The sequence below is a fragment of the Sinocyclocheilus anshuiensis genome, unplaced genomic scaffold, assembly GCF_001515605.1.
Source record: "Sinocyclocheilus anshuiensis isolate Anshui unplaced genomic scaffold, SAMN03320099.WGS_v1.1 scaffold1038, whole genome shotgun sequence".
NCBI lineage: Eukaryota > Metazoa > Chordata > Actinopteri > Cypriniformes > Cyprinidae > Sinocyclocheilus > Sinocyclocheilus anshuiensis.
The window spans coordinates 1005256-1028402 of record NW_015536540.1 but is presented as its reverse complement, the minus strand read 5'-3'; the positions used below and the strand labels follow the sequence as shown (position 1 = coordinate 1028402).

The following is a 23147-nucleotide window of genomic DNA, read 5'->3' as shown; positions in this document are numbered from 1 at the left end:
ACTTTTTAATATTTTTTTTCTCTAAATTGTTCATGAACCTTTAATGTTTTATTCATTTTTATGACATGTCTATTACTTTGAGATGTTATTTGTCATCACTTCTCCATTACTTTAAGATTTTATTGCCATAACATTTTTTTCAAGTTTAAAGTGTATCTATTTCTATGACTTATAAAATGTTTCTAATTTCAACCATTTTTTATTTTTTTCCCTTGCATTATAATGACTTCTGCAGAAATTTTTTAACAGAATATTAAATACATCTGAAATTGTAATTGGTAACAGAAACATCATATTAGCTCAATTATTTAAAACGCGAACATCCGAGGGGCAGCACAGAATTCTAATAGCTGTCATTCAGATTTATTTGCAAATCTGCTAGGATTTCACTGAACTTTCTGTGTAAATTCTGTGCATGACTAAATATAGCTTATCGTATAAAATATAGCTTATAACAATGTAAACCATATTTTCATAGCTCTTTAAAAAGCCCAAAAAACTTCAGCTTAAACAGTTCTGTGGAGAATCCTGCAATTTTTCTGGCAGCTCGAGTATTTGATAAGTCATTGACATGATGAGACAGTCATTGTGCTGACAGCCATTGTTCCCCTTTCTCTGATGTATTCAGGTGTTGCGTGTGTGACGGAACAAGAGATAAAAGAGATATTACCGGGGTGGAAACCTTGGTTAGCCACAGTGTGTGTTTTATCTCTAGACTGGGTCACACACTCCAGGTGATGATCTGAAGCGGCTGTCACTCGGCATTGTCTGTCTCCTGTATGAAACACATAACATTCATAGAGTCATAACATTCACTGCAGTAAATGATCTGGAAATTATTTGTTTCGGTGAAGAGCTGTGAAAAATGTTGAAATCAAAGTATTACACGGTAAACATGGTGAATGTTTTAAAGAAGGCTGATGCATTTTTTTTCTGTTGTGGTATTGTCTTACCCAGAGTGACATTGTTATCTGCTGCGACTTTACTGATCCCAGAGCCGGTGATAGTGATGGTGGTTCCTCCATACAAAGACCCCAGAGATGGAGAGAAACCAGTCACCTCTAGAAGATACTCTATAGTGGTTTTAACGCCAGCACTGCACACAAACAAAACAAACATTAATAACTCTAAAAAGCTTCACTTTTGATAAAAATGTCATTGTAAATGCACAATTATTTGACAATTATAATATTAAATTGTAGTCTTCTACAGTTGTAGCATGATATTTTAAATACGATAGTTTGAAATCTGATGTTATAGAGTACAGAAAGTGATATGAGACCTGGTTAAGGGGTAACCCTGATTTCCGACTCTCACATGGACTTTGTATTCAGCTGGGGGGAGTGTGGGTAACAGGCAGGTGATGTTTTCGTTGGTCCACTCCAGCAATTCGCATTCAGCCTCATCAATCAAAACAGAGCTGCCATTATCATGCGACTCAAAATTTGTGCCCAAGATGGTGAGAATCCTGCGTCCTTTATAACAAATGATGAAGTGAAAACAAGGTCAAATTAATTGCTGTTCTAGTAAGATTTTGAGGGGTGGGGGCAATGAGGAAGTTAGAAATGAAATTGCTGTGACTGTTTATTGTCTGAAGTGTTTAGAGCAGCTTTTAAGAACCGTCACGCTGTTGATTGTCCTTCACTGCAGCCAAACCGGCTTTTCTGATTGCGTGACATAAGCTAAAGCCAGTGCAATTATCTGGCCTGCACAAAAGAGCTGGAAAGAGGTTTGTCTGGAGGCCATATGGAGGTTTACAGCTGTAACCAAGATGTAAATGCAGATCAGGACAATGGGATGGAAAGAGACACTTGACACTTGAATGTGATTTTACCTGTTTGTTTGTATCCCATGTCTTTCAATTTCATTATCTTGTCTCAAACAAGAGAAGCTAAGCATTTATTTGAATATGGAAACAGTGGAATTCACTAATTGATGGTAGGTCCTATTTTTAGACATAATTACACTGACACTTCTATTTGTCATGTAGCTTTCTGTTGCTATCAGCAGTTCAAAGTGTAAAAGTGACTACAGGCTATTTGGAATAAAGGCAGGTGATTTGAAACAAACAAACCAAAAAAATCTCATTAAGGGTCATAAATGGAGACTTGCAAGTGCCAATTGTGAGTAAAAATTGTTTTTAGTAAGTAAATAAAACTTGGTTGGTAACTTTATTTAAAAAAGGACCATAAGACATGGTTTACATTACAGTCACAGTCTGACCCTCTCTGATCTAAGAGACGTGTCTGATTCAGATCAGATATCAAACAAAATATACAGACGGTTGCTAAAGAAAACATGTGCGTCTCCTTAAACTTCCTCCTCAATGGAAAATTTAGTATCAGGTCTTTATCTAAAATACTTGAAGGATTTTTCCTCCAGAACTAAATATATCTTATTAATATAATTTAAGGCATAAGGTGTGTGTGTGTGTGAGAGAGAGAGAGAGAGAGAGAGACTGTAAGAATGAATATTTATTTATTTAATTCCTTTTTTTAAACACTTTTATAGAAGATTTATGCCCAGAAAATTTTGTATTAGTAGGTGCTGCTAAAGTTCATTTTAGATTTGCATGTACACATAATTATGACATGATTTCCATGTCCAAAGTCTAATCAGACTGGATTTGACTACTTGTTTTTGAGTGACACATAATTGAAGCGCTATTAAAGTTATATGTTGAAGGGATTAAATCTTTGTATGAACTGATCTGAAGGCTCAGTGATCCTTATTTATACTCTTCATTCTTGTGAATAAAGGCAAGAGAACTCTATTCTAAAAATAGAATATACCTGTATTCAATAGACAGAGTATCATCTTTCAGCTTAATCTCAGATCAGAATACAATCAGCTGTTGGCTGTTTGCAAGCATAGTATGCGATCAACTATAGGGCACCAATTTTGACACAATGAATAGGTATTGAAAAGCATATTTGAACATCTAAAGCTATTCAGGGTACTTGTCAATGTCACTGTCTGGATTTATTATTTGCAAAGTATTACAGTTAGAAAATGTCCTTAATGATTTAAGGTCATGGGTTTAATTCCCAGGGGAATGCATGGATTTTTAAACATATCTGCCCTGAATTAGGTAAAATCTTCTGACAATGCATAAATGTTGATACCTTACCAAATACTGTTGTAGTTTGTGGGCTCACAGATGTGATTATGGCTGTCAAATTGTTGCTGTATGTGAAAAAGCCATCTGATACTGCTGTCATCTCTGCCGTGGTTAGTGTTACTCTCTGTTCACCTTCTGGCCCCTGTGTTATACACAAGATTCATAAAATTATAAAAGTTTAATAGGTTTATTTTCAGGTTGTAGATGCAGTAGGATGCAAATGCAGTAGCGTTGTAACTGTTTAGTGAATTTGCCCTGAGCAGTTCTGTTAGTAATACTAATAAAATATTATTCATAATAACTGTTATATTCAATTACAAAATTAATTAAAAAAGGTTCATAACATATTTATGATTTTAAATTTGACTATTTTTAGAAACCTTCATGGGAAATCAAGTTCTTCACTTACAGCTTGAACTACGCATCTCAGCTGGGTAAGTTCCACCTTTATAATGTTACATTGCTGAGTGCCAATGGTGACTGCAGTATTATTACTGAATCCATAGCCAGACACTGTCAGAATCGCCCCTCCTGTGAAGACACACAGAAAAAGATCAAGTAATAGTTGTAAGATATGTTGTGATGACATTGGTGAGCAGGTTTTGGACAAAACAAATCCTATATTGAAAGTAGCGTGCCAGTTCAGCTTTGTTCAAATTGTTCTTCTAATATAATTTTTAATGAACAAATAAAAAGCATTTAATTTTAAAAACTAAACAGAAGCATTTTTACTAGCGGTACTAGACTTTTGTACTCTAATGTATGGTCTGTGTGTAGAGAAGTGCTATGTGTACCTGCCACACTTCCTGTTGTGGGGTTTATGGAGGTCACTCCTAACAGATGTGTGAAGATAAAGCTGTTGTCATTCTGGTATTGGGCATTTCCCACCAAAGAGAAACTCAGAGAGACTGGCTGTACACCTGCTGTTGCAGGACCGACCTGGCAGGTTATAGAAGTATCTGAAACACAAATAAATGATTTGATGAGATCTTAAATTAAAATTCTGTAATCACATCACCACTGTAAACTTGTATAATTTCTTTTGTGAAACATAAAAGGAGTGAATAAGGATTTCAATTTCTGATTTAAAGTGGAATAATTAGAATACAGTGCAAAAGCCAGGTGAGCAACTTGTATGATACTTTTATGGTGCTTTGCGTTCTTTTTAAAGCTTGAATCATATCATATCATAGTAACTGCATGGAAAAGCTTGACTAGTACAATTCTTAATGTCTAATTTTGTGTTCCACAGAAGAAAATCAAAATCAGTCAAACGGCTTTGAATCAACATGAGGGTGAGTAAATTATTACACAATCCTCATATTTCTTAAAAATTACAAATTATATAATGTTTTTTTGTTTGTTTGTTTGTTTTTGCATTCTTTTAGCAAAAGCGATATGCTATTTGAATGCAGTTTGTCCCCTGAGAAAAACAGATTTTATGACATTACTGGGTTTTGACTTACTGGTAACCTGTAGAACAGAGCATTCCACATCTCCAGTCTTTACAGTGACGTTTCCACCATCAAAACCAGATCCAGTTATGGTAAGAACTGTTCCCAGACTGCTGGATCCTGAACAACAAATTACATCAGTAATATACACCACTAAATACCAATATGAATGGAGATGATAGCTTTTATGTGAGACTTGATCATTTTCCACACCTTGTGTAGGAGAAATCCCGGTCACTTTTGGGGTCTTTGACTCACTCCAGGTAAAACCACAATCTCCTGAACACCATGACGGGATACCATTGATGAAAACTTCCACCTTAACGATAACAAGCACAGGAATATGCATTTCAGTTAGTAGACATCCTAAAGTAGTGTTTCTCAACTGGTTTTTGTTTCAGGATCCAGATATAATACATTAATAAAATCTTAATAAAATAAGACATTAAATGGACATTAAGTGTACATTTACATTGTGGAAAACCAATGCAAAATTGTACATTAATAAAAGAGTGATTCAGATTATTTTTAACTAGTACTGTCAAACGATTAATTGCGATTAATCACATCCAAAATAAAAGTTTTTCTTTACATAATATATGTATGTGTACTGTATATATTTTTTATGTATATATAAATGCACACACATGCATGTATATATTTCAGAAAAATATGTTATGTTTATATATTAAATATATTTATTTATAATATAAATTATATGAATATAAATATAGACATGTAAATATTTTCAAAATATATACTGTATGTGTGTGTATTTATATATACATAATAAATATACACAGAACACACACATATATTATGCAAACAGAAACTTTTATTTTGGATGCGATTAATCGCGATTATTCATTTGACAGCACTATTTTTAATGTTTACCCTTTTCAAGTGAACTTGTATATGTAATGGATTGTATATTGTAATTGATTTTTATAAACTACTGGAATAAAATATTACTAGGATCATGCACATTCAGACTACAGAATGCACACCTGTCTGTCTGTAATAATACAAATAATACAAAAAAAAAAAACTTTCATGCTTTGGTTTAGCCATAATCCTCTCGACATGCAAAATCCCCTGAACATTGGATATTCAAACAGAGCAACACAACCGGACAGGCCCTTCAACTGACCCACTACATAGCACTATTGAAATCTGCACACTACACGGCATCAGGTAACATGAGGAAAAGCCTTTAAAAACAAGCTTCATTTATATGACCAATGTATGTTGAACAAACATAATTATTGCAGTGAAAGCAGTGAGTATAAAGCACCTGTGGTTTATTTGTAGGCACACGCAGAAAGTCTCCCATAATTCTCTGTTTGAAGATGCCTCCTTGCTCAATCTTGCGTGATATCACTGAAGGGTTCACACCAACCACATTGGAAGCATTGATCTAGTTAACAAATATTAAAACATGTGAATTCAGCCAGGTATGAAATGAAGAGTCTGAGAAAATTAAGATATACTATTCAAAAATGTGGGGTTGTTTTTAAAAAAAAAAAAGTCTCTTATGCTCTACAGTGCTGCATATTGTGAAATATTATTACAATTTAAAATAATTGTTTTCTATTTTAATATATTTTAAAAAGTCTTTTATTTCTGTGATGGCAGAGCTGGATTTTCAGCAGTCATTACTCCAGTCTTCAGTGTCACACGAACGATCCTTCAGAAATCATTCTAATATGCTGATTTGGTGCTCTAATGTTGGCGCTTTTATTATTATAATAATCAATTTTGAAAACAGTTGTGCTGCTACATTTTTTTCCTTCCCACTAGATAAAGTCTAATCAGGCCCCACTTTTTCAATGTTGATGATGGATTGCAAACACCTTTTCATGTTGACTTTATATATTTGAAGTATATATTCAAATTGTAATTTTACGCATTTGATTTTTTAAAATTATGCACATTTAATTGTTTAAACTAAACACTTTTATTTAAATTCCTATTAGCATTTCCCATACAGACTTGTAAACCTCCATTTGGAGAAACTTGGTTTATTGTACCAGCACTCTGAACTCTTTCTTGCCTTTAACAGAGGCTGATTTCCAGGCATGGTGAGCCACTGGATGTTCCAGCGGTAGCCCTTACAGTCTCCAGATCTCTGCACCTGCAGCTGGCCGAGCTCTGGGATCCCCTGCAGAGCGTATTGCAGGTCCGCAGCACTGATGTCTACCGCTAGGCCTGAGAAACACACACCACACATATCAAATGAAAAACCAGTTAAACCACTTGGAAGGTTGTGGTATATGTAGTAAGGAAGGTGCAGTTCATTATTTAAATAAATTAATCTCAAGACTGAAACATGCAATAATCTGTTGTGCAACTACAAGAAATTCCATGTACTGATTTATTCAGTAGCTTCCAGCAGCTATATAGGAAAGTAACAGGTAAACCACAGACAACATGCTTACCTTCAACACGTTGGCCAAAGTACTCAACATCAAATGTTCCTGTAAGAGGTGGGCTGGCTTTTTGAGTGCGCATGATGGTGACGGTGGTGTTCCCCTGACTTTGAATCAGTCGGTCCCCTGTGCTGTTTGGCATCTTCTGTTGGACAAAAATGAAGATTGAGAAACATGGATCACTCAACAATACAATTATCTGCAGGAAACAATTCAGTGATATAGCGATAAACTCAAATGTCAAAGACATATTTTGTTGTCACCCATCACCCATCATATCAGAGAGATCAGGAAGATCCATCACTTCAAGGCAGTCATTGTTGAATGAGTTTCAGTTGAACTTCATGTGAACTAACTCACCTCCAGAAAGCCTATTTCAAACAGTGGGACACCAAAGCCACAGTTGTAAGGAGTCGCTGTGATCTCGTAGCTGACTTGTGAAGCATTTGCTTGTTTGCTCACAGAGATGTTTGAAAAGAAATGTCCTGAACTGGCTAGAGCAGGTGGTCTTCTTCTATGGATTACAACTGAACATGTGGAGAAAGAAAATAGAATATTCAATTTCAAAGGACCATTTCAAAATAAAATAAAATAAAAAATGTAAAATAATAATAAAAAGAATAAAATTTTTAATAATAAAATTATTATAAACACTTTGCAGATTATATATATATATATAATTAGCATATAAATTATCCAGCGTTTTTACAACCATGTTACTCTTTTTTTTAAATTCCATAATTCAGAATTAAATTCATAACTTATTCCTATTCACCATTAGAATCCAAAGCAGGCATTTCACGTCCAAGGTGAACAGTGTCTATGAAGTAAACTGAGTTAGCGGCCACTCCATACACACTGAACTGAAGAAGTTTGTAGTTGGTGCCTATGTAGTTTGCCTGTATGGAGGCCTGGAGATCCACACACTTGTAGTTCCACCTGAGAATGACAATGTCAGTGTTACTTTATACCCACAACATAATGATCTGGATATTGGTTTAATTTTGCTCTTGCATAGGCACAAAAGACATCAGGTACTTTATGTTTATTCAGTAGATTAAACGTACTCATCCGTTGAGTCAAATAGCACAGAAATACGTATGTTCTCCTCCCGGTAAGTATTCTCCTGGTAACTGAACAAAATTCCCAGTTCATTCACCAGACGCCCTTTGTAGGCCAAGCAGAGCTACGATAAAATAAATACACAAAATGACATGTGTACATTAAAAATGTACTGTAAAACAAATTTCATTAGAAAAAAAAAACAATTTCATCCTTGAAAAATCCATTAATGAGCATGAGATAATGAGGTGTCCGATGGTGCTTACAGTTTTGTACGTTTGTAGTAGTATTGGGCTGTAGATTGTTCCTGATGCTGTAGTGTCATTGGCATTGAACAGAATCTCTGGGTTCTTCAGAGACCAGCGGCCACAGAAAGCCTCTGAATCATTGACCCGGACCCCTCTACGGCTCAGATCACCTGAAAACTGTTTTGACAAGGAGAAATTATTACAAGTTGGACAGAAAGGTGATGTTTTCAACAAAATAATTGATGTTTATCATGTTAGAACTTCATAATGTCACTTAATATTTGCAAGGCTAACTTGACTTATACATACGTGATTATGTGCTTTTGTAGGTTTGCTTACCCCTGTGGTGGTGGTCTCATAATCTCTGAAAAATTTCACATTAGTGTTTTCCATTGTTGGAATTTCTGCTGGACATTTAGCAGTGACCATCACATCTAGTGCTGAACGCACCTTTAATAAAAAAACAGATGCAACCCATCATGTAGAAAAGGAATATTTCAAAAGAGCATTCGAAATGTTTTGTACACAATACTGTAAAAGCTAACATTTTATTCAATGGTAAATGTTAAGAAATATAAAACAAAGAAAAACCTCAGTTATAGAAGCATTGAAAGGCAGAGGGAGGGATGGAACTCCACCCCACAGCAGTGTGAACGTCTCCAAACTGGCCTGCCCTTTCACATCCTCACTAACTGTGATGTTCGTATTCGAGTCCATGATAAAGTATTCAAGAGCCTCAAAGTTACCTGAGATAATGCCAAGATTTAAGAAAACATATTGCAAAATACTGTTAATGTACTGTCAAACTTCACAAGCAACATAAAAAGTAAAATACAAAATGATAAAAAGGTAAAGCATAATTGATAACAAATAAGCTACATTATAACTGAAATATATAATATATATATAAAAATATGTAATCTAATATGGTGTGTTATGCAGAGACTTCTGAGAACATCCTTTAACTGTTTTTTTTACTGTGAATTATAATATGACTAGTATTTTTTTACTAACAAAAACATAATTTTTATATTGTTTTAAAAGTATCACCATGTCATATATTTCACAATAAATTATATTATAATTTATATTTTACAAAATAAATTAAACAGTATAGATATTTTTTTCTTCAAAAAACAAAACAAAACACAAATTACATTATTTTACTTATTTTAAATGTACAGAAAGGTGCTTAGGTGTCTTATATTTAGCCAATTATCAAATAAAAACATTAGGTTCTAACTGAAGCATTTATACATTTTCTCATTGAAATTACACATTTTTTTTTAACAGTTTATATTTTTACTGACATTCCATGTAGATCAGTAATTGGTTGTTAAAGCACATATCTCAAAGTCAGAGCCAGAGTAATCAGTCAAAGTATACCAGTCATTTTTTAAGTTCACCTCTGTTAGAGTTGAATGTCACATTGTACAGTGCCTCAGTATCCAGTTCTTGCTTTGTGACTGTTACACTGTCGGGTTTAATCGTCCACAAATCATTCAGAGCGTTCTGCAACTCCATCGCTGAAGCACTAACTGAGATCGGCCCTACAACATGCGAAGCAATTCCAGTAAACATTACAAACACACAAACAAAAAAACATCTAGAGGTAAAGTGGATGCAAAAACTAGAAGCACATGAAAACTGGACCTTTAAACTTCATCAAACACACATTCATAGATATATGTGAACTAATGCACCTGTTTTAAGACCTCCATACGCTAGAGAGTAGTATGTGTATTCGCAGTTGCTCAGAGAGAAGCAGTTGCTGCTGATTCTCAGAGTCTGCACCTCATTGATGGGGGTTACTGGCGTCCAGCCCTGGAAGCGAACCACCTAAAACAACAAAGAATTAGGCTTCCCTCTATCTTGTCTAGATCTTTTTTCCCTAAAGTGCTCCTGTGAGCTCACTTACCTGTTTTTCAGGTAGTACATTATAGTATGTACTGATGTGCTGTTTCTCATTAACAGCATCTATTGTCTGCTGGGCAGTGAAAGGACTGATCTCTTTGAAAAAGGCCACATCTACTGATGCTGCTCCTGCATATTCCTGCACTAGAATCTCAATGTAGTACCTGTAGCACATTGATTTTGATGTTAGATCCAAGACTGGGACATAAACATTAATGACGTTTTGATCCTTATGTATTTTTTGAAAAACTTAACTTACGGTTTTCCCTTCTCCAAGCGCATGACCTCTGACATTTGGGTGTTATAGGTGAAGAAACTACCTGTGTAGTAAGGGTGATGTGCAATCTTGACCTGAAAACAAAAAAAAAGTTTAATAAAATTTAAATGTTACATTGCATTTTATACAAATATTGCATGTATTAAAATAGGCTTGTACGTTACTAACTTCTGCTTAATTGCTTACATTGATAACTACTGAAATGATCAAATGGTTTATTGATTTTACTGTACCTTATCCTGGGGAAGACCTGTCTTGCTGAAATAAAACTGGCACCGATCGTCGGCTTTGATTCGGAAATAGTAGTTGTCGGTCTCCATCGGAACAAAGAAACCACTCAGTCGTACCACAAAGTAATCAATTTCAGCAGGCCACACATAGGACAGCGAATCCACCCACTGGACAGAATACCCAGGCCTACTGGAATTATACCCCAGGACGTCCTCTAGAAGGCTCGGATTGGAGTTGTTCCACATCTCCATTTTAAATCCTCTGCCACCTACAAACACAGTCATTTAACCATCATCCATTCAAGGACAATATGGTTTATAAGACTCATTTTAAATGTGTAATTTCATAACTAGTATATAAAAGAGACAAGGGCTTGTTGTCAAACAGTTTACTTCAGTAAATATTTTTCAGGGTAGATTCATGTTTCATGTTCCTTAAAGTCTTGGCTACAAAAAACTATTGAACATGTCCACCATTACTGGCCAAGATGCAGTTCTAAATTTGTGATATTAAATAAAATGCATTTTATATAATACATGTTTTATATAACATTTATTTATTTATTTGAAAAATTAATCGCAGTAATTTGCTGTTTAGATGGATTTATGGCATGATCAAAGAAAGAAATACAAAGGAATTGTTAAAACTCCGGTCATCTTGGTGTCAAATATGTGATGGGCTCTGATATGCAGTGTTTTTCTGAGAAGTCAGCTACATGACAAACAAGAATCATGGTCTTGGTTGAGATAACGTGTGACAATGCAGCAGTGACAGAGTTAGATGTTCTCGCGTGTGAAATGCAGAATTCCACTGCCGTGCAAACACTGACTATGGAAAGGTTTGTTACAGAAATATAACGTCACCATAAGAGATCTGAATATCAGATAAGGCTCTCACCAGGAAACACTGTCAAATTGGTTCTTTCATAACTTGGAGTTATGCAGGTTATCCTCTCATTTGATACGCTCTGAATCTGACACTCACGGCCTAAGGGAAAAAAAACATTATAAAAAATACATTTTAAATAATAAAAATAATAAATAATAATAAAAATGAATTATACATATAAAATATATTTTAATTATTTTATATGTATGTATTTTAATAATTATAATTATTCATTTTACATACCTGCTACTAAGACCATAGCTGGCTTGTCAGTCTCATCAAAGTAGCGTCCCTGAATGGTCATTAATGTGCCACCAAATACACTGCCCTCAGAGGGAGAAACTCCTGTCACCTCTGAAAAATACCAAAAGACACAGGTCAAGTTTTTCAAAAATATCCGATTTTCAATATGCAATCATATGTTGCATTATTTAAGGAGAATAAATGTTTTTTTTTCGCACCTGCATATGTCTGGAACATGGCAACCTTGTTCAGTGCTGAGATGCTGAAAACCCCAAAGTCTGGCAAACTCCTAAAAAAAAGAAAATATGTATTTTATGTACTTTTCAACAGCATACTAAGACTTCTATGCAAAAAAAAAAGGTAAAGTAAAATCAATCTTCTTCTGACCTCCCATATTCACTGTCGAGAATGTAACTGAGGTTGTGATGACCTGAAAACCAAGGTAATGACATTTAATCCAACAAAAATCTATAGTGAATGAATAATTCTTGAACATCTTGATGTGTCCTCACCAACATACGTTCCAGTCATTTTACAACTCATATATCCCCATTGGCTGGTATCAGAATCCAAATAGAGGCCATACCTGAAATAAATATAATGTGCATTTATGGAGGATGCATTCATATTTAATGTTAACTTTTGTTTGAAACCAAATTGAAAAGTACTTACTTTTCATCTGAATTGGGTTTCAGTAGTTCACAAGGCATGCCTCCCATGTACGCTCTGTTCAAAGAAAACACATTAAAACAAGCACACCTCATGTCAAGACACAGCATAGGTTTATCATTCAGTTATATTTTTCCATTGTGTATTAAACATTTCCAGACCTTAAAAATCTCACATTCATGCCATTGGAACTTTTGTCCGTGTTGCTTCCATATACATCAGTATAGATTCTTCCCCGCAGTGTCACCACAGTCCCTAAAGTTCATTCAGTATTTTTTTAATGAAAGGTGTTTTTGTAAACCAAAGCAGCACTGAGTAATGATAAAAACAAAACAAACTCACCTGGGGGACCTGAGAGCGGACGGATACTTTGAATGCTGGGTGTACGGGATGTTCTGGGCTGTGAAAGAAGTTTTTGGTAATATATTGTAACATTTTACAGAGAGAATACGAGTATATGTTTTAGTAAGCAGCACAATGAAGTCTTACATAGAACATGCACCAGTAATTCCACTGGCTTCCATAACAAATGCCACTTGAAGGAATTGGCATGCCATCCACGCTGACCCGCACTTCATAGTCATCTTCTGGCAGAGCTCTGAACATGATGATGCAATATGAAGCTTTCTTTGAGAATCACACACCATCAACATTTTACATAACATTATGCAGTACAGCCATTTCAAAAAACTCAAATTTGCATATCACAGACAGACAGACAGACAGAGCACAGTCTTAAAGGAATAGTTTATGAACAAAAAAAATACTAGGATATTTCTCAGATTATCTTCTTTTATGTTCCACAGAAGAAAGAAAGTCATACAGATTTGAAAAGACACGAGTAAATGATGACTGGATTTTAATTTTTGGATGAACTGCTATAATAAACATGTTCCACAATCAAACGAATTTAAAAATTCAACAGAATTGTTTTTATGTAATACAAAAAATAATATGATCATTTAGAATAGCACTAAAGAAAAATGTTCACATTTTCAGATTGCACAAATAAGATTTGAGAGCTGCAGGAAGGGTCTGTTTCTCATACATATCTTGTATCTTGTATTCTTCAAAACGTTTGTTTTGGTGTTTCACAGAAGAAAACATTTTGAATTTCATTTTGAATTTCTCCCACAGGAGTTATTTCACTTCTCCTCAGTTTTAGAATTTAGTCAAAATTTAGATTCATACATTAATATATTGCCCTGATCTCCCCTGGTATTCACATTTGAGCATGTTAAAAATCTTATTAGCAGAGGCGCACTGACTGAATACAGTGCAATGACTGCAATCAAGATAAAAGAAAACTGTATTTTTTAGAATAAGGTTATGTGATTGATTGCATACCTTGTATAACACGTGATCTGAGTGGAGTGAGTGGAGTCTTTCTCGACATCACAGGGAACAGATCTGGTGCGGGACACCAGTGTCACTGTGTTGCCAAAGTTTGGGTCATTGGCATTGAGATTAAACTGACTGGCTTGAGCAAAACCTGAGAAACAAAATCACAAACAGACTTTTTAAAGAACTATAATATAGCCAAAATGTGCTCAATCAGATTTAAGAACATATTGATGATTTTTTTTTTTAAATACCTTGACCCTCTATGGTCAGTCTCGTTCCGCCGTTGAGGCTTCCGTATTTTGGGGTCACTTTGTTGACACGCTGCGCTCCTGTCAGGACGGAGATTAGTAGGACAGTCACTAAAATCGATTCTGTCACGCTTTTAGGATGACAACAATTATATAAATACGCAAACCGTTAACATTACTGAAAGAATACAAGAGGTACATAAAGCTAGTACCTGCGGAACTCCACAGTAAAATACAAACAGTGAGGTGAAGCTGCAGCCGCACGTGCCTCATCCTGATAGACTCACTGTGCGCGCGCTTCAAAGCAAAAACACCTGAACTTACTGTATCCCTTCTGCAAAAACAATATACACATACCATATGTGTTCACACTTGTCATTTGTATGTCCATTAAAAAAATGAATACATACATGAAAAATGTCAACAATATCAAATTTACTTTAAAACAAACTTTTTAGAATGTTGAACAGACCAGTATTAGTAGACTATTCAGGCTATACATTCAGTAAATATAGACTATCGAATGAATATACATTCATTTATATACCCTGAATGTATACATAAATACTATATATAATGAAAGATTAATTAATGGCTTGTTAAATGAGAAAATTATATAAATTTTGAAAAATGACTTCAAACTTCACATTGACCATAACTCAGACTCACATAGGCCTACCTGTTAAAGCTCTCTTCTGAAACCCAAACATCAGTGGCTCATTTGTTAAGAAGAGCTCACTCTTTTTATACTATCTGCCCACAGGGTGGCAAGAGGAGACTTTCTTTTTTTTCTTTCACCTTTGTGTGTCAGGTGATCATGCATTGCTGTCATTCTACGAGCTAGAGAGACATTTATTCTTTTCCAGTGTACCCTAACAAACACCTGAAACTTCACAGATAACAATGCTTTTGTAACACACAGTGATACATGTGCTGTAGTGTCAACATTCCTTTGATATTCATACAGTGACTAAACTGGAATATTACACTATTTGATGTCCCTTAGACGTAATCCATTTGAATGACCTAAAACAAGATGGAATGAAGAAGATCTGGACATTTGACCTGGAGATAAGGAAAAATCTTGTAATATTCAGCTGATGAACTTGAGCAAAATGTGCACATCAGTCTCAATACTAAACAATTACTATAAATTTGATCATTAATATAATTATAATGAGCAATATTCCAGAGACGACTAGATTACAAATTTAGTTTATCTAACTGAGCAGCAGTAGTGTGCTGTTCATGTGCTTATATCCAAGTGTGATCTCTTTTCATCTTTGTTGTTCTATATATACCTGTAGCCCTATTTTTATTTATTTTTTGCATATAATAGGCCAAATTTGAATAGTGAAGCATGCAACAGTTTTTATGCTACAAGAATTAAAGACATTTTCATTAGAATAAAAATAATTAATTAGAATAAAATGTAAATTAGATAAATACATAGCCTACATATATACCCATTATTTTGTTGTTTGCAGTTAGTGCTGATTTGGTTGAAAATTATGCACTGTCATTGTTTATGCAAATTCACCCTTATCCAGCATGAACAGACACAGATAAACTAGCCTAAATTCTATTTTATAACGATTGAGTAGGCTACCATTAAAAATAAATAAATAAATAAACAAACAAACGTGAAAATCGCAAATTTTCGCGGTTTTATATTTTTATATGTATACAAATACAAGATCAAATGTTAAAAAAAAATAGCTTATTAACATTTTTTTGTAATTCGTTGTTTTTTATGTAAAAACGGAATCCGCAGAGACTCAAATTCCCAGAATCGCGTGCGGTCGGTACGTTTGAAAACTGGTCCGGGTCGACACGTAGGAAACGCGTGCATTACAGTTACAGCTTATTTCCTGTTACTAGCAACGTTAAATGTTGGTTTTATTGGAGTCCTCGAACTGATCACTGTTTCTTTGAAATATAATTTGAATGAAATATGGCTTTACCGAATTGCTCGTTGAAAGTAAACAGAGAGCTGCTAGATCCCAGTTTTGAAAGTTACAGGCTTTCACTGGACTCTATTCCTGCTTACAATGTAGAACTGGACGCAGGTGAGAAAAGAGCTTTATTTCACCTGTTATTGCCTGACTTTATTTATTATATACGCGTTTATTTAATCCTTAGCGTGACAAACTCATAAACAATCTTGTTCAAAACAACACTGTTAAGTCCACTGTCACTATAACAGTCTTAGAGTCCTAAAGATGCAGTTCTACAACATGTGCATTGCTCTTCGTGAATTACTAGATGTGTGCATCTTAATTATACTTTTAATGTTAGCCCAAAGCTGTCTTTTGGGCACAGAACATCACATTATCTGTGGTTTGGGATGCCTTCTCCAAGTAATTTGCCCCATCAGTAATGTGCGTCTTCTTTCAGCTGTGGCTGAGGTTAAACTGAAAGACAGTCAGTACACCCTGGATCATGTGAGAGCATTTGGTATGTACAACTACCTTCATATCGACCCCTGGTATGAAGACAGCGTCTACTTTGTGGACAGCAAGGGCCGAGTTCTCAATCTAACAGTCACATTGGTGAGTCTAATGTAATTTCTGAAATTATGGGTTGTAAGGGCCATATGTTTGGATGAAATATATTTCCACCCTAGAGCATTTTTTTTTCTCCCACAGAATACATGTGTGGATCATAAATGCGCATGCATTCTTCTTACTAGATTTAATAAAAAAAGATTAGAGAAAAAACAGGGGGCTTAGGTGCCTCAAGGGGCACAGGAGGATTTAAAGTATGCTATATAGTTGTATTAATTGTATGTTAATAGTCAAAAATGTAAACTGAAATTATATTTCTTTTTTTTTCCTCAACTATTATTTTTTAATAAAAAATCTTATCATGTTTAGTTTTTTCAGTGTATCAACAGTCCCAGTTTCTGTTAATTAAACTGCTTGAAAACAAGCAACGCTGTATTTGGGAATATTGTTCTGGGCAATGGGGGGAACCTTAGAGTCAAAAAGGTTGAGAACCAATGTCCTACATAAATGTTTTGGATATGGAGATACACTAGTGTAGTTTTCTAGTATTTCTAGTTTTTCTCTACCAGCAGAGGGCATTAGTGGTTTATAGTAGTGTCAGTGAAGAAGTTTTCCTTTTGATTTGGAAAGATTTTGATTAAATATTTAGCTTAACAGTGTCAGATGCATAAATAAAATATGCTTTGTTTGCTTATTATCTTGATTATTATTTTAATTATTTGGTTTATTGAAGCCACAGTCATGTTCTAGATAATAGAAATCAATTACAGTGCCCACAGTGTTCTGCCTTAATGTACAGTATTTCCATATTGGTTATTTGCTAATATTAATGTTTTATTTTATTTTTGGCATTGGTGGGCATTGTGCTGTAGTACATGTGTGTACACATTCTTTTGCATAGCAGGCCAAATTTGAATAGTGAAGCATGCAACCGTTTTGATCTATTTTTAATAATGAAAGACATCTCCAGGAACATTATTCAAATGAAAAATAATTAGAATAAAATTGAATAAGAATATTCTAGATTACCTTCACCTAAAAATTATCCTTAAAAATTTTAATAATTAAAAAATAGTAATGTGATGCCTAAATTTACTTGAATTATTTAAAAATATATTTTTTTGTTTCCATTTTAATTTCTTTAGACTAAATGATAGCATTTTAATATTAATGCATCCCTACTTCAATCTGTGCAAGGATAATTTTCTTAATTTCTTTCAGTTGTTTTATATGATGGTTTTTTTGATAAGTTTGATTTCAGATGCTGTACTGTACATTCTGAAAGGAATCCAAATAATGCATAATAAGAGGAAATTCACAGATGCATAATAAGATGAAATGCAGCGTCTCTACAGGATGTTTTGTTCTGAGCTAGTATAAATTTGATGCTGATGATTTGATTGTAATTTTTTCTCATTCTTGCTACTGACATGCTGGGTTAAGAAATTACTCGTTATGAAATGTGCCTGTTGCGTTATAATTACAGTTAACATTCTGCAATTATCTCTCCTTGGGGACTGTTTGTATTCTCTCAAAGGTACTAGACGGGGCATTTTACTTCTGGGGAAGAAGTGAAAATAGAGACGGATCAGTGTTAATGTGTGCATCAAGCTTCATGGCAACCAAAGGCCGACTGCTGCCCAATTCTTTGGGAAAATTGCTACCTTATAAAGAGTGTAATTGATGATTATTAAGGTCATTGTAATCCTTTTCAAATTGCTGGCTTTGAAGTTCAGCAACATGCAGTTTGTGTGGCACTTAATAGTTTCATTTCTAAATTGTTTCATTGGCTGATGTCTCATTTGTGTCACCTATGTTGTTTAAAAGATCTTTGGCAAGACATTGACTCTAAAGCCCTTGAAAAGAACATAATAGTTATGAGATATGTGCACAGGATTCGAGTTGATGTCAACTTCGGATTTGTTGCTTCATTCGTTGACTTGCTAGTTTAATTAGCTGAACTTTATCTGAACTGGTAACCAGAAAGCTGTCATTCATAACCTTTATGGATCGATCAGTGAATGTTTCTTATTGTAACTACATGTATTTCTTTATGCAGTTTGCAACATTATGAGCCTCCAAAATACATGCACAGTTAAATGACGTCTACAAGAAAATGCTTTATTACTCCCTTTAGTACTCTGTTTTCTGATGTAGAGATGGTCTAGGTGTGGTTTTCAGAGACTGAAGAATTGACAAGTGTCCATCAATTGTTTTTCCAGGACACAGCCTTGGGCAAGCCTCGTGAGATGTTCCGTTTCGAATCAGACCCAATCTCCTGTGAGGGGGAGCAGTTGTGTGCTTCTCTGAGCCTGACCTCTGCAACTTGGGCTGCGCTCTCCGACGGAACTGGAAAGTTGACTCTTTTGCGCACAAGCAAGAGGGGTGAGAGTTCACATATTAAATGGGAGGTAGGAGAAGATTACCCAGATTTTGGCTTAACATTTCCCACTAATCAAATTATTAGTCTATAATTGTTGGCTTAATTAATCTGCTATTTTCCCATGACATTTTGGAAGACGCATTGTATATGGCCTTATTTCACTCCCAGCCAATGTTCAGAGAGCGTCTAGGAGAGCCGTTCATCATCGTTCACAGCCTGGCTCACGTGCGCTCTCATGTTCATACCATTGAAGTGCTGCTTCTGAGAGTCCAGAAAGATCCATCTGATACCAAAGGCAGCGGTTTCTCAATCTCACTGGAGTGGATCACTGTGGACAACTCTGCTGGGCAGGGTGAGAGTGAGTGTCTTCCTGCTGTTCAGTGATTTCAGCTCTTACTTTTAACCCTGAGCTTTCTTTTGTCAGTTGCTGCAGTGACAACGTATCTCAGGCATTTGTCTGCATAAGTAAACCAAAGAACGTATTTACTCCCATATCTTAATACATAGAGTTCACTTGTTTGAATTTTCACTTCAAGTTTTCACTCAAATTATTGATAATGTTGACAAAAGTTGTTATATAGTAAAATTACTATAATGTATAGCCTGAATGCACTGTAAGTCTGCTAAATGCATAAAAGTAATTAATTAAAATTAATTAATTAAAATTAATATTAATATTATGAGCAGTTTAAGTGAAAGTTTAATTGAATTGAAAGCATTTTTTAAAGACATTTTGGAAGGCATTGTATATAAAGACAGTATAAGGAAATATGCACAACCATTCAAAAGTTTGGAATTTATTTAATCAAAAATTTTTTTTTTATTTGAATATCTTTTAAAATATAATTTACTGTGATGGCAAAGCTGAAATTTCATCAGACATTACTCCAGTCGTCAGTGTCACTTGATGTTTCAAAAATCATTCTAATATTCTAATATTTGGTGCTCAAAAACATTTCTAATAATTATCAATGATTTTAAAAAATAAGATCTTACTGATGTTAAACTTAAAATTAATATTAATATTATGAGCAGTTTAAGTGAAAGTTTAATTGAATTGAAAGCATTTTTTAAAGACATTTTGGAAGGCATTGTATATAAAGACAGTATAAGGAAATATGCACAACCATTCAAAAGTTTGGAATTTATTTAATCAAATTCAAATGTATAATAACAGCATTATTGTGTACACATGATAACAGTGTATGTATTTACTTAACTATATAATAGGTGTATAAATTAATATTTTAGGTTGTTAAAGATGTCATGCAGGAAAAAGGAAAAAATACAGAATGTGGAAAAATAAATACAGCTCGTAAAGTGCTTTCTTTCTCGCAGATGAGGAGAGGAAGTATGGTGTGAGGAAGAGGAGGATGATGAAGGGCAAGTCTGTCCCGCACTACGCTGCTGTGGAGCCTCAGGGTAAAGGAATTGTAGTAGCCTCAGAGAAACCCTTCGCTTTTACTGAGGTGGATGGACTTCCGCTTGAAGAGCCACCTGTTGAGGCTATGGAGGTGGAGAACTCAGGTGAGAACAAACAGCCAGGAAAACAGAAGGTCATATTGGCAGAAACATATTTCATTCATTCTAGACAAAACTGTGGCCAAAACATTGGCTTTTTTGTTGTGTGATTTGAATCAGTCCCAAATATTCATCTGAACTTGAAAGTAAAATTTCACTCTAGATTGCACTTTGACAGAATTCGGAAACCTGCAAAAAAAGACATTTGAAGTAGTCACCAATCAACCTAGAAACTCTCAAGTGCTGCAGTCTTGAGGAAGCGCACTTTCATACAATGATTCAGAGGCTTGCTGTATCCATAGAAACATTAGAACGAATCATTCAAATAGAATTCCTCAAATAGACTCTGATGAGGACTGGAGAAGACCATGCACTTCTGTACAGCAGTGGTCATTGATTGTTCATTTTTCAGTTTTGGCAAGGAAATTTATGTAAAGTAGGCTGGCTTGTTTTATGTAAATACTTGTCAGCTGCGTTATGAAATGCATTTAGTATCCTTTCTGTGACGAAACGAAGCTTGATTAATAGCATGTTTTTCTTGCTATCATATATTGGATCCTGTCATAATAACTCGTGCCTCATTTTCATTAGTGTTTGACATTTTCTTTAGGTCAGAGAGTGCTAATTGCAAATATTGCCTCATTAGAGGTGGACGATAGAGTCCTTTCAGTCAAATATTTGTTTATTTCCTTATTTTCCCTCAGTTTTTATGAAATGTTTGTGTACTTCCTTTCTGGCAAAGCTAAAACGGTCAATGATTGAAATCACCAAACAATAAGCTTATAAAACCAAAATCCCAAACATATCAACAGGACATTTTTTATACTTAAACTCATCTTATCTGCTTTCTCTCTTTTCCTGTTTTCCCTCTAACACCTGTATTAGCCAGATGAGAATCTGTGAGAAAGGGAACTTTAAAAAGGCCATTTGTTTCCTATGCACCCTTTGAGCTTTTTTTCTGAGAAATAAAGGAGTGATCTCGGCTCATCCTCTTCCTCTCTCTCTCTCCTATTTTAAGAGGCTGAGAGTACTGAGAGACTCCACTGGTAGGCAGATAAAATGGAGGTGCATTAGCTTGTTTCTGAAAGAGAGGTCGGCTTTCCTTAGCCACAAAAGACACACGCACACCAGACATTGATATTCCATTGATTTAAGGGTACATGAAGAAACCAATGCTTATACGGTGAACACTGTTATGAGAGGGTTGGGGAATCAATGAAGTGTGAATTAGAAGTCTTTCTAGGACATACTGAATCGATACAATTTTATATCAGTAATTATGTAATACACACACATAGACAGAGTGCTTGATACAATGCCTGTCTCCTTTTTTGTGTTGAAAAGATGAGCTTAGATATTCTTAAAAAAAAAAAACTTGGAATGTCATAAAGGTGAGTAAATAATGACAAAAAATATTGCCCTTCATTTGATACAGGAACCATTCGAGCTGTTCATGCCAGACTGGGGAGAGAGGTGTTGTAATAATGTAAAATATGTGAAAAATAATGTTTTTCGAACAAACTAGTATGAGAGCCTGTTCTAGTACACCCACAAAACAAAATCAAGACTTTGTAAAAGAGCATAATAGGACCCCATTAAACATTTTAGAATATTTTATATTTATGCTCACTTAATGATGTTAGTCATTTTTAACCCCAAATCTTTTGTAATTAAATTTGATTACCTTTTCGATATTTCTTTTCCTTGAGAATTTAAAAGTCTGTTTTTGCTACTGTACCTTTAAGACTTCTATTATGTAAATTAACCCTCTACCGCATGGTGTGGCCATATGGCAACATACTTTTTGTGTTCATTTCCTTGCCACTCTCTCTTTAAGAGAACATTCTCGGTTTTTTTGTTGGAAAGAGAAGACCTTCGTTTAGCCAATGATGTGCTTTGGTTAAGTCACATGACATGCAGTTTTTTTCTGTGGCGAGATTTCTTGTCGGTAGTTGGTGAAAGCAAACTAAAACGTCAGTAACAAACAAGGACCAGGAAATGTCACTTCCACAAAAAAATCGGAAACATCACTGTTATGATGTTATGACACATTCACCTCTCAAAAAAGTTTTTATGAAATTAGTTTTTGGTAAATCGTTCAAATGTATGTGTTGCCAAGCGGCAACATTGCAATAGTGGAATGACATTATTACAATAGTTTAGCTAGCTAGCAAGGTCAGCTGCAATCTGTTAAGCTGTAACAATAACAACCTTAATACTAGTGATATAATGTTGATTAGTCAAATGTTAATGGCATTTGTATTATGGATATAATCAAATTTAAATGGCAATTTTACTTTTGATTAAATATGAATACAGGTAACATTACATCAGTGAGCACGGCAGTATTCTGTGGAAAGGTAAAGAAGAAAAGGGCAGAACTGGCTCTTCCCGCAGATGAAAAAAACTGCTTTGTGAAGTTTCATACATAAAAAAAAAAAAAAACAGTGATCTTTCAAGGATTATGGGTGGATGGGGGGCTCATGTTCATAGTCTTCCTCTCATAAGATTGCATAATGCTGAATTTTCATGAGCTGCAATGTTTTTGGTTTTATGTCAATGTTTCATGATACATGATATACAGTATTATATTTGTTTTAACTGTATA

At 34.7% G+C, this 23147-nt stretch overlaps 2 protein-coding genes across 3 annotated transcripts in view; one reads left to right on the top strand and one right to left on the bottom strand.

The window, feature by feature from the left end:
- The window catches only part of pkhd1l1.1 (PKHD1 like 1, tandem duplicate 1), a 38642-nt gene extending 23812 nt beyond the window's left edge, over positions 1-14830 (bottom strand). The window contains exons 1-35 of the mRNA XM_016497775.1: positions 14808-14830; positions 14341-14462; positions 14132-14209; positions 13884-14028; positions 13026-13134; positions 12879-12936; positions 12698-12791; positions 12540-12593; positions 12380-12453; positions 12255-12297; positions 12086-12156; positions 11868-11978; positions 11634-11723; positions 10739-11004; positions 10488-10579; positions 10233-10392; positions 10018-10153; positions 9721-9864; positions 8906-9060; positions 8654-8764; positions 8333-8491; positions 8072-8190; positions 7780-7943; positions 7365-7531; positions 7014-7149; positions 6629-6783; positions 5870-5992; positions 4789-4894; positions 4588-4695; positions 3916-4080; positions 3531-3652; positions 3131-3263; positions 1283-1475; positions 954-1096; positions 671-775 (exon numbers count right to left, since the gene is read on the bottom strand). Coding sequence (XP_016353261.1) covers positions 671-775; positions 954-1096; positions 1283-1475; positions 3131-3263; positions 3531-3652; positions 3916-4080; positions 4588-4695; positions 4789-4894; positions 5870-5992; positions 6629-6783; positions 7014-7149; positions 7365-7531; positions 7780-7943; positions 8072-8190; positions 8333-8491; positions 8654-8764; positions 8906-9060; positions 9721-9864; positions 10018-10153; positions 10233-10392; positions 10488-10579; positions 10739-11004; positions 11634-11723; positions 11868-11978; positions 12086-12156; positions 12255-12297; positions 12380-12453; positions 12540-12593; positions 12698-12791; positions 12879-12936; positions 13026-13134; positions 13884-14028; positions 14132-14209; positions 14341-14401 — 4150 coding nt within the window. The 5' untranslated portion in view covers positions 14402-14462; positions 14808-14830. The remainder of the gene's footprint in view (positions 1-670; positions 776-953; positions 1097-1282; positions 1476-3130; positions 3264-3530; positions 3653-3915; positions 4081-4587; positions 4696-4788; positions 4895-5869; positions 5993-6628; positions 6784-7013; positions 7150-7364; positions 7532-7779; positions 7944-8071; positions 8191-8332; positions 8492-8653; positions 8765-8905; positions 9061-9720; positions 9865-10017; positions 10154-10232; positions 10393-10487; positions 10580-10738; positions 11005-11633; positions 11724-11867; positions 11979-12085; positions 12157-12254; positions 12298-12379; positions 12454-12539; positions 12594-12697; positions 12792-12878; positions 12937-13025; positions 13135-13883; positions 14029-14131; positions 14210-14340; positions 14463-14807) is intronic.
- Positions 14831-15969: 1139 nt separating this feature from the next.
- Positions 15970-23147, top strand: part of nudcd1 (NudC domain containing 1) — a 23923-nt gene continuing 16745 nt past the window's right edge. Inside the window, exons 1-5 of one of the 2 annotated variants that reach the window (XM_016497764.1) lie at positions 15970-16197; positions 16526-16680; positions 18858-19046; positions 19187-19370; positions 20357-20545. In XM_016497764.1, the coding sequence (XP_016353250.1) occupies positions 16083-16197; positions 16526-16680; positions 18858-19046; positions 19187-19370; positions 20357-20545 (832 nt within the window). In that variant the 5' untranslated portion in view covers positions 15970-16082. Of the gene's footprint in view, positions 16198-16525; positions 16681-18857; positions 19047-19186; positions 19377-20356; positions 20546-23147 lie in introns of both variants that reach the window. The other variant, XM_016497758.1, reaches the window with a different exon arrangement.